The sequence below is a fragment of the Bubalus kerabau genome, chromosome 4, assembly GCF_029407905.1.
Source record: "Bubalus kerabau isolate K-KA32 ecotype Philippines breed swamp buffalo chromosome 4, PCC_UOA_SB_1v2, whole genome shotgun sequence".
Lineage (NCBI taxonomy): Eukaryota > Metazoa > Chordata > Mammalia > Artiodactyla > Bovidae > Bubalus > Bubalus kerabau.
In genome coordinates this window covers 138,143,885-138,155,012 of record NC_073627.1, presented here as the reverse complement: position 1 = coordinate 138,155,012, position 11,128 = coordinate 138,143,885, and the positions used below count along the sequence as shown (strand labels likewise).

The 11,128-nt window shown below is 47.9% G+C and overlaps 1 protein-coding gene across 1 annotated transcript; it reads left to right on the top strand.

Moving 5' to 3' along the window:
- The first annotated feature begins 1,553 nt into the window (after positions 1-1,553).
- NKX3-1 (NK3 homeobox 1) lies at positions 1,554-7,410 on the top strand. The gene is made up of 2 exons (XM_055578757.1): positions 1,554-1,949; positions 4,495-7,410. The coding sequence occupies exons 1-2, from the start codon at positions 1,637-1,639 to the stop codon at positions 4,911-4,913; spliced, it is 732 nt and encodes a 243-aa protein (XP_055434732.1). The 5' UTR covers positions 1,554-1,636; the 3' UTR covers positions 4,914-7,410.
- Positions 7,411-11,128: the final 3,718 nt, after the last annotated feature.

Below are 11,128 nucleotides of genomic sequence, written 5' to 3'. Positions count from 1 at the left end.
CATATAATATGTCACCATTGGGGGAAGTTAGGAGTGCTGATTTTGAAGCTTCCTGGGAATTTATAACTATTTCAAAAGAAAACATAACAATTTTTTTAAATGAAAAATGACAGAAGAAAACTATCTTTGCCAAAGACCTTCCCATTGTAGAGTGTGGATCTCTTTAGCAATTGCTTTATCCATGATAACCTGCTTCCTTTCCCTCCTTCCCAGACACACAAACATATGATCGTCTTGAAAAGTTTTCAGTTGAATGAAAGGTGTCTTAGACTAGGACCCACAGAAAAGTTGCTTATATAAAAATAGTTCAAAAGAACATCGATATACCCTTTCTCTGGATTCACCAATTAATATTTTAAGCCATTCACTTTATCATATAGAATTTATCTGTATCATTGGTTCCAAACCAATTGATGGTAAGTTACATACATTATGGGTCTTTGCCCCTACATACATTAGTGATTATTTCCCAAGAATATTCTTTTATACAATCACGGTACTGTTAGTAACTTCAGTAAATGTAACACTGATTCAGCACTTTAAGCCATTAGTCTTATGACCACTTTCATTGACTGTCCCAATAAAGTGCAAGAGAGAATCCAGCCAGGGGTCAGGTCCTGCACTTAGCTGTCATGTCTCTTTGACAGTCTTAGATTTAGTAGATGTCTCCTTGTCGACGGGCACCCAGAATTCTCATCTGTAAGGTTGGATGAAGGAAACTGCCCCACCCACTTCTTTGTGAGTAAAGGCACTTTGGACTTCCCTGGTAGCTCAGCTGAAGAATCCTCCTGCAATGCAAGAGACTCCGGTTCGATTACTAGGTGGGGAAGATTCCCTGGAGAAGGGATAGGCTACTCACTCCAGTATTCTTGGGCTTCCCTGGTGGCTCAGATGGTAAAGATTTCGCCTGCAATGCGGGAGACCTGGGCTGCATCCCTGGGTTGGGAAGATTCCCTGGAAGAGGGCATGGCAACCCACTCCGGCATTCTTCCCTGGAGAATCCCCGTGGACAGAGGAGCCTGGGGGGCTGCAGTCCGTGGGGTCACAAAGAGTCGGACACGACTGCATGACTATGCACGCACGCAAAGGCACTTTAACAATCTCTAAGAGCTAAAGAAATGGCAACCCACTCCAGTGTTCTTGCCTGGAGAATCCCGGGGACGGGGGAGCCTGGTGGGCTGCCGTCTATGGGGTCGCACTGAGTCTGACACAACTGAAGCAACTTAGCAGCAGCAGCAGCAGCAAGAGCTAAATAGAGTATTTCTCTTCTGCATCATGATTCCCCAGAAGCAGCTAAACATATTGTGGGTTGGAGCAGAGGAGATCCGCTTTGCTTTTCTCTCTCAACCTGGTAAAACAAGCCAGGATCCTGAAGAAGGAACTTGTGAAAGAAATCCTTTATGGTAAGGACTGGACCGAGACTGTGCTAGGGACTTCCCTTTTCGTTCACCTGGATCGCCGGGTGGCCAATCAGCTGCGCGGTTCGGGCGCGCGGCCAATGGGAAGGCGGCGCGGCTCGCCCCAAGGGCTATAAGTACGCGGGGCCGCGGAAAGTGAAAGTGGTGCGGGAGCCGCGGGCGCAGCTTAGGCGCTGCATCTGGGGCCTGAGGGCTGGCGCCGGGGCCAAGACGCCGGGATGCTCCGGACTCCCGAGCCACGGTTGGGGAACGCGGGGGCCGCGGGCTGCAGGCCCCCGGCTGTGCCGCCCACCCAGACCAAGCCGCTCACCTCCTTCCTCATCCAGGACATCCTTCGGGACGGCTCTGACCGGCGCGGAGGTCACGCAGGCAGCCCACAGCCGCAGCCTTCGCGTCAGCAGTACCCGAGGCGAGACCCGAAGCCGGAGCCCCAGGGAAGAAGAGGCTGCGCCCAGGCGCCGGAGGACCAGCAGAGCGACCAGCCCCGCGCCGGGAGCGAGGAGGCCGAGAAGCCGGTGGAGACCGAGCCAGGTAAGCCGGCGAGGCTGGAGAGGCCGGGTTAGGCCGGGCTGGGTCCCCCAGGAAGAATGGGCAGGCCCACCGGCTGAAACCGCGTGAGGGCGGGTGCTAGGCGGACCTCCCGGAGCTCCGGCGGCAGGGTTGCGGGGCCCCGCGGCGACAGGCGAAGGGACTTCACGGCCTCCGCCACGGACGAGCCTCGGAGCTTAACCCTGAGCCCCGGCATCAGGGCTGCTCAGGATTTAGACATGGACTTGATTCGCCCCGCAAGGTGCCCTACGCAGCGGGTTCTTGGTGCCCAGAGCTCAAAGGCGAGCACGCACACAGCGCCCACCACGCTCCAGTCCCAGATGGAAACCCGAAACCAATCCCAGCCACCTCTCGACCCTTGATCCTCGCCAGCCCCAGTTACCTCTTGGCAATCACAATAACTAACATATAACGAGTTATTGATAAATAATATATTAATATTAATAAGTCAGGGTTTGATCAGCAAAGATGCCCTTTGCTTCCTAGTCCCATGGGCAATAAAACACAATAAGTCTTGGGGACTTCCCTGGGGGTCCAGTTAAGAGTTCACCTTCCAACGCAGGGGGTACAGGTTCCATCCCTGGTAGAGGGGCTAAGATCACAGTCAAAAAACCAAAACAAAAAACAGAAACAATATTGTAACAATTCCAATGAAGACTTAAAAAATGGTCCAAGTAAGCCCCCTCCCCCCGCCAAAAAATAAACAGACTAGTAAGTCAAGGAGCCCCTCTGGTCTCCAGGAGCTATATATATAACCTCATGGGAACATTTAGAGTAGACTTTTTTTTTTCTATCAGTTTTTTAAATTGAGGTAAAATTGGAACATAATATGTTATTAGTTTCAGATGTACAACATAATTTGATCTTTGTATACACTACAAGGTAATCACCACAATAAGCCTAGGTATCCACCCTCACCATACGATAGGCACCTTTCCTATGAGGTATGGCTGTGGCTCACTGAAAATCCCATTGGACAGAGGAGCCTGACTACAGTCTGTGGGGTTGCAAAGAGTTCAGACATGACTGTGCAGAGCGAGAGAGAGAGAAACGGTTTATTGAGGGAAAGTGAAGTGAAAGTCAATCAGTCGTGTCCAACTCTTTGTGACCCCATGGACTATACAGTCCATGGAATTCTCCAGGCCAGAATACTGGAGTGGATAGCCTTTCCCTTCTCCAGGGGATCTTCCCAACCCAGGGATTGAATCCAGGTCTCCCACATTGCAGGCAGATTCTTTAACCAGGTGAACCACAAGGGAAGCAAACGGGAATTAAACCCAGAGAATGAACTCTCCTACCACACTAGCCCTCTCATGTCACCCAAATGTTAACTCTGGATGACCCTCTGGATGCCTTGGGGGCCCCACTTTACTGATATCTTTTTTCTCAGTCTTTCTTGCCTCCTGTCTCCCATTCCTCCAAACAGATACAGAATCCCTATTTAACTCTACAGGGCAATAGGGCAGGAAGTTCTAGCACTAGCCTCTCCTACTTTGGAGACTTGATGACTATTAAGAAACTAACATGTAATCTACATGACTGGCCAGCAGCCCAACTCAGGGAGTTCCTTACTCCTAAGCAGTTCTTAGGAGTTAGAACTCTTCAGTTCAGTTCACTTGCTCAGTCATGTCCGACTCTTTGCGACACCGTGAACTGCAGCATGCCAGGCCTCCCTGTCCATCACCAACTCCCGGAGTTTACCCAAACTCATGTCCATTGAGTCGGTGATGCCATCCAACCATCTCATCCTCTGTCATCCCCTTCTCCTGCCTTCAATCTTTCCCAACATCAGGGTCTTTTCCAGTAAGTCAGCTCTTCACATCAGGTGGCCAAAATATTGGAGTTTCAGCTTCAACATCAGTCCTTCCAATGAACACCCAGGACTGATTTCCTTTAGGATGGACTGGTTGGGTCTCCTTGCAGTCCAAGGGACTCTCAAGAGTTTTCTCCAACACCACAGGTTCAAAAGCATCAATTCTTCGGCACTCAGCTTTTTTCACAGTCCAACTCTCACATCCATACATGATAACTGGAAAAACCATAGCCTTGACTAGACGGACCTTTGTTGACAAAGTAATGTTGTGCTTTTTAATATGCTGTCTGCTGCTGCTAAGTCACTTCAGTCGTGTCCGACTCTGTGCGACCCCATAGACGGCAGCCCACCAGGCTCCCCCGTCCCTGGGATTCTCCAGGCAAGAGTACTGGAGTGGGGTGCCATTGCCTTCTCCAATGCATGAAAGTGAAAAGTGAAAGTGAAGTCGCTCAGTCGTGTCTGACCCTCAGCGACCCCATGGACTGCAGCCTTCCAGGCTCCTCCATCCATGGGATTTGGGGTGCCATTGCCTTCTCCGAATATGCTGTCTAGGTTGGTCATAAGAACTAAGGAGTTCCTTAGTGCAATGTATCCAAACTGACACTGGGCTGTTTGTTCACTCAGAAGAGATGAGGGTAGATAGAATTCTGTTCTCTTTGCTGCTACCATGTAACGTTTTCCTTCCCCTCCCGGCTTCTCCCCTCTCCTTTCCAGATGGGCACTTAGAAACTTATCTGCTGGACTGTGAAAACCCTCCCAGCGCCTTACAGAGCCTACCCCCAGCCACCAAGCAGCCTCAGAAGCGCTCCCGGGCTGCCTTCTCTCACACTCAGGTCATTGAGTTGGAGAGGAAGTTCAGCCATCAGAAGTATCTGTCGGCCCCCGAAAGGGCTCACCTGGCCAAGAACCTCAAGCTCACAGAGACCCAAGTGAAAATATGGTTCCAGAACAGACGCTATAAGACCAAGCGGAAGCAGCTCACCTCGGACCTGGGCAACCTGGAGAAGCACTCTTCCTTGCCAGCTCTCAAAGAGGAGGGCTTCTCACAGGGCTCCCTCATCTCTGTGCACAATACCTACCCTTACTACCCCTATGTTTACTGCCTGGGTGGCTGGAGTCCAGCTTTCTGGTAACACCAGCTCTGACATCCACACTAGATCAGGAACTGTCTTCTCTAGGTGGCCCATCTGGAAGATGGAAGGGCCCCGGGTTCAGGAAGGGCTGGGCAGTGAGAGACAGACAGACCAGAACACATGGAGGTTTGTGTGGAAATCCCAGATTCTTCACTCATGGGCCAATGAAAGATCTGGGACAGGGAATGATTTCATATCCAAATTGTTCCCCCAACATAGAAGGGGGGATTGTTTTTGCTTTTAGACCCCTGCTTGAAGTAGGGAGGGATAGAGCCAAGTGTTCTTTCTGGCACTTGGGTGACTTTTCAGGATCTGTCCACATCACTTCTGAGGATTCTGTTCTTCCCAACTCCATCCTCTTGTGTAACTGAGCATCCACTTGGAAAGAGCCCACCTGAAGGAGGGGGCGGGGAGGACAACTCAGGATGTCACCTACTGAAATAAACTGAAGGTCAAAAGCCTCTCATTGGCCTTGGACTACAACCAAGGTTTCTCTTTGTCTCTGGGACAGACGGAAACAGAGGACCTCACAGAGAAACCTTTCGTGCCCAGCACAGGTTGGCACAGGATATGGAGATGGGAAGGAGGAGATGAAAATAGAAGCTTCTGATTATTCCTTTTAAAATAATATGCCAACTTAAGTATTTACAGAGTGGCCTGTGTAGAACAATAAGCACTCACTGTGGCCTTAAGACAAGCTGTGTAAACCAAACTCTATTGCGGGAGGTGAGCCCAGGCCAGGAGAATCTCTGCATATCCAAGACAGTGATCTAAGGAAGAGTCCTTAGCAAAAGGTTAAAAAAAAAAAAAATCCTCTTCTGGACCTTTTGCTCTGGGCCTGAGAATTTAGAATAAGAAGGTTCCTGGAGTTTTCGGGCTGTAATTCATACTACAGTGTGACAGATCACATAATTCTTTAAGTTCCTTCCTTCCTCCTACTTTTATTTTTTGTTCCTTTTCCATAGCAGTCACCCACTGAAGCACTTCTTTTCAGTCCAGACTTTTATGACTGCACCTAACATACACCTTGCTTATATAGCCTTGAGATCTTGTCTCCCCTACCCCCCACCAAAGCTTTATCTCTTCCTGGGTTTAAAAAAAGGAAAGTAGTGGGGGAGCAGATTCTGAATTGGCTAAAAGACATGCATGTTAAAAAAAACCCTAACAATTCTTATGTCTTTTCTTTAAAAATATACAGCATTAAATCCCAAATCTATTTAAAGACATGACAGCTTCAGAAGGTCACTGCTGCTTTTATAGGACTTTCTGGTGGCTCTGTTGTTACAGTTCAAAGTCAAAACCCTCTGGGATCCCTGCAGGCAAAGGAGGTAAAAGGTAGTGAGCTTTCACACCGTAAGGAAGAACACAGCAGAGTGAAGGTCAGGTGCCATGGAGCTGTCTGGTGGGAATCCAGGGATAAGGGGCGGGGTGTGAAGGAAGGGGGTGTGGGCCTTAGGAAGCCCTGCCCATGAGCAAGCTGATGGGGCTGATGGCACTTTGCTGGAAGAGGCTAAGAAAAAAAGGAAACCATTTTCAGAACACATCATAGTGGCTTCCATCACCAAGCCAATGAAACTGTCCAGATGTTTCAGGAACTGTGTTTAATGCTTATCAAAAAAGTGGAGGTTCCCCCCAAGTGAGTTACCTGGTGACCTCAGAGAGAATGAGAAGAGGGCACAGGAAAACTCTGGCCATGCTTCTGCTTTTATTCTGTTATCTCAGGTGACCTGGGAGAGGGGAGACATCAGCATGAAAAAAAAAGCCAGTTACTAATGAGGTATCCCAAGCCCTGGAAATCTCTTGATCCCGCTACTTAATTCTGTTCAGTGAGAAACCTTTCAATTTCCTCCTATTAAAAAAGTCCAATTTACTGTTTGTGGCAAAACTGCCAAAGTTGATAGAAGGTTGGCTCATTTCACTTCATTTTCTGTTGTTTGAGCTCCACATTGAAATACTGTCCAATGCCACGTGTTGCCTGCACAGAAATGGAGGCACAGAGGCAGGGCTTTCTCCTACTTACATGTCTTAAGCATTCAGTGCTCACTCTCTGGTCAGGACCCTTTCTCTGCATCTCTCTGCATTGAATTATTTCAGCCCCCAAACCTGCAGTGTTAAACATTTTACTGTGATATACATTGCATTGCAAAAAGGAAAAAAAAAGTCTTTGTTTAGAATGATTTGTTTTGGTGAATCCATCTTGTTTTTCCCCCATAGTCACTCAGCCGTAGCCAAACTGGTAGAACAACATTTGAAAAGCTAATATATCCATTCCTGATGGGTACACTGGGGGGGGTGCACCCCGGACCCAGACCTGTGTCTATCCTATTTAATAAATTGGTTTAGGTTCTCCATGTGTATAATGGACTCTGCTCCAATCTTAATACACAAATCTGTGAGTCGAAGTTTGGCCAAATACCCCAAACTTTATTTTTCTATGTATTTTTTGTAACACCTGAGTGTTTTTAAAATAATAAAGTACTGTGTCATTTTTGACATACCTGTGTGTGATTTTCTGCTTCCTAAAGAGTGCATGCTACTGAGTTTTTCTGGTTACCATGTTCTCCCACCCGCCTGCCTGACTAATCTATGGAGAGTAAATAATGGAAATGAGTAGCTTAGTGAATAGCAGAGGATGATCATTCTTTTATAAATGTTCTACCCTCCGTTACAGGCTTTCCTGATGGCTCACTTGTAAAGAATCCACCCGCCAATGCAGGAGATGTGGATTTGATCCCTGGGTTGGGAGGATCCTCTGCAGGAGGAAATGGCAACCCACTCCAGTATTCTTGTGTGGGAAATCCCATGGACAGAGGAGCCTGGGGGGCTACAGTCCATGGGGTTGCAAAAGAGTTGGACACAGCTTAGCAACTAAACAGCAACACCACCACCACTCTGTTACTGGTTAATCACCTGGAGGGGAAAGAAATGTCTGTGTCATTTTAACAATCACCTCCTTTAGCCCAGGGATACATTTGGAAAAATTGAGAATGTTGAGTATTTACTTTTATTTATTGAAGACCCTGAAGGGAACATGGGAACCACTTCCAAAGAAGCAACACTTCTTTTGAAATTCATTGGCATATATATGCTCGTATGTATCTGATTGGCCTCACCAATTCAATGGACATGAGTTTGAGCACACTTGGGGAAATAGTAAAGGACAGGGAAGCCTGGCATGCTGCAGTCCATGGGGTCGCAAAGAGTTGGACAAGACTAAGTGACTGAACAAGAACAACAAGTGTATAAAGTAGTTAACTAGTGAGAACCTACTGTATAGCACAGGGCACTCTACTCAGTGCTCTGTGGTGACCTAAAAGGAAATCCCAAAAGGAGGGGATGTATGTATACGTATATCTGGTTCACTTTGCTGTACACCTGAAACTAACACAGAATTTTTTGGGTGTGGGGGCTGTGCTGGGTCTTCTTTGGTCCTCAGGCTTTTCTCTAGTTGCAGCAAGTAAGGGCTACTTTCCAGTTACTGTGCTTGAGATTCTCACTGTGGTGGTTTCTCTTGTTGCAGAGCACGGGCTCTTGGGCAAGCAGGCTTCAGTAGTTGCAGCACATGGGCTCAGTAGTTGTGGCTCCCAGGCTATAGAGTACACGGGTTCAGTAGTTGTGGTGCATGGGCTTAGTGCTCCACAGCCTGTGGGATCTTCCCACATCAGGGATCGAACCAGTGTCTCCTAAAGGGAATTCTTTACCACCAAGCCACCAGGGAAGTCCCTAACACAGCATTTTAAAGCAACTATATTCCAGTTTAAAGAAAAAGTTTTAAATTTCACATAAAAAAGAACACATGGAGTTTTAAACCGAGACAGAAAAAATAAAAAATTCCCCTTTCTACACTCACTAGCCCCTTAGACTATGACTGCTTCCCTGGCCCCTTGGCCTCTGTATCTCCCTGAAAATGTCATTTTCATTCAGGGCACAGGCAAGCAACACCTTGGAACCGAAATCACAAATATTGAAAAAAAGGTTTAAAATAAAATATATCAATAATGCATCTTTTATCCACCTGCACTTAAATCTTCATTAAGTCCCACAAGCAGAGAGTCTTATGCACCTGAGTACCTGAGAGACTTGATGGTTTTCTTTCCTCCCACCTCCTTCAAGGAAATAACAGCTTAAAGAGTAAGGTGCCTGCTCCAGGTAAAACATATCATAATTCCAAAGTTTGCTCTAATCCTTTAAGTACATTGTACACACAGGTGGGGCCTCCCGTTGCTTGTTCATGTCATGAGATTTAACCCTCTGTATAAATCCACAGCCATCCTCCCCTCTCCTGAAAGGCTCTCAAATTACAAGAACTCTTGCAGTAAATGAACATATGTGGATTTTTTTTTTAACCATTAAAAGTAATCCAGGAAATTAGAGAAAAATCTCTCCCCTCGAAAGTTCCCCACCTCCTTGTCACTTTCCTAACTTTCCTTCAAAACTCTGCTAACCTCACCCCCGTCTTCCAGCATCTCACCTTAGCAAGTCTGTGGAGTTTGGAATTCCTTTTCAATCTGTCTCTCAAGTTATTTTTTGTACAGATTTTTAGAGTCACTGGAACTTTGTCACTGGAGGTCCCACTGGTCCTCCCCAGGCCTCCGTAGGAAAGCCATAGCCTCCAGTGCGTGCGTGCTCAGTCCTTCAGTTGTGTCCGACTCTTTTCGATCCCATGGACTAGCCCGCCAGGCTCCTCTGTCCATGGGATTCTCCAGGCAAGAATGCTGGAGTGGGTTGCCATGCCTTCCTCCAGGGGATCTTCCCAACCCAGGGGTCGAACCCACATCTCTTGCGTCTCCTGCATTGGAAGGCAGATTACCACTCAGCCACCTGGGAAGCCCTATAGCTTCCAGAAAGGGAAATAAATATCAAAGATATACACCTGAAAAATTTTTTCCTTCTAACTACAAAACGAGTCATTTTTCTGGGGTGATGTTAATACCATATGTCTTTTTTTAGTACCTTTTAAAATTTCTTAATTGGAGAATAATTGCTTTACAATGTTCTGTTGGTTTCTTCTCTGCAACAGGAATCAGCTACATATATACGTATAACCCCTCCCTCTGGAGCCTCCCTCTCACCAGTCTAGGTTGTCACAGAGCACCAAGCTGAGCTCCCTGTGCTATATAGCAGCTTCGCACTGGCTGTCAGCTTTACATGTGTAAGTAATACCTCGCGTCTTAAAGCTGACCTCTGAGGGAATGGTGGCCATGAAGAGAAAGTCACTTAGTTTGAGTGCCCTGGGTGGGAGAGCTGCAGGCAGTAGTTCTGCTGAGGCGAGCGCAGGAAATTCTCCTGCCTGTGAGGAAGTGAGTATGACATGGGTGAGGAGTCGGAGAAGCTGACCCCTAAGGCAGGTTATGACTGAGTCCTCACCTGCTACTTTAAGAAGCCCCAAAGCCCACATGTCCCAGGTGAAGAAAAGGATGGGCACTCGTATCCCAGTATCAGCCACCTCCTGCAAGTGGCAGTAAGCTTGGGCGATCCAGTGCCTTTCCGGGTGAGGTGCTGGCCCCTGAGGGATACGCTGTGGGTCATCACCATTGATATTCCTGGCAGCTGTGGGGCTGCGTCTCCCCTGTGTTGGAGCCTGGAGCACCACAGGACTCACTGTAAGACATCTGACCGCGGTCTTGGTCACTCTCAGGGCCACAGTTACCACCATCTTTGCAATGAGGAAATAGGAGTCGAGAGGGTGAGACTAGGCTCAGAGCCCCAGGCTTTGCTTGGAGACACCCAGACTCTGCCCCACCCACAGCCATCACCAATGTGTCACCAGGCCTGGTTTGTCAAAGCCAAGAGTTATTTACTGTCCAAGAAAAGGGTCAGAAATGATAGTCCTGGAACGTGAGGAGCTCCGAGTTTAGCCATAGACTTGGCCTTCGTGCAAACTTTCCCAGACAGTCTAGCTTGTCAAAAGTCAGCAAGGGAAAGCAAAACCCTGGTCTCCCATCGTGTGTCCTTCTCTGACCTGTACAAAGGCTCCAGACACAGCCTGGACTTACTTCCTGAGCTTACTTGGGGCCTGATGCGGGGTTTAGGAGAGATCTGGGATACAGATCTGGGTTGGAAGCCCTGTGCAGCCCCTTCTAACTGGACCATCTTCACCTGTTTCCAGTCAATTCAGTGATGGGCACAGTCCTTGACATGGAGGTGTTGGGGCAGAGAGGAAGGGGTGACAGCCAGAGGAAAGTTCCATTTTCTCCTTGGAACATTCAAAGGAT

Excerpts from the sequence above, each read along its gene's own strand:
- NKX3-1 (XM_055578757.1), top strand. The coding sequence starts at position 1,637 with ATGCTCCGGACTCCCGAGCCACGGTTGGGGAACGCGGGGGCCGCGGGC. Across the intron at positions 1,950-4,494 it reads GCCGGTGGAGACCGAGCCAG|ATGGGCACTTAGAAACTTAT; the intron begins GTAAGCCGGCGA and ends TCTCCTTTCCAG.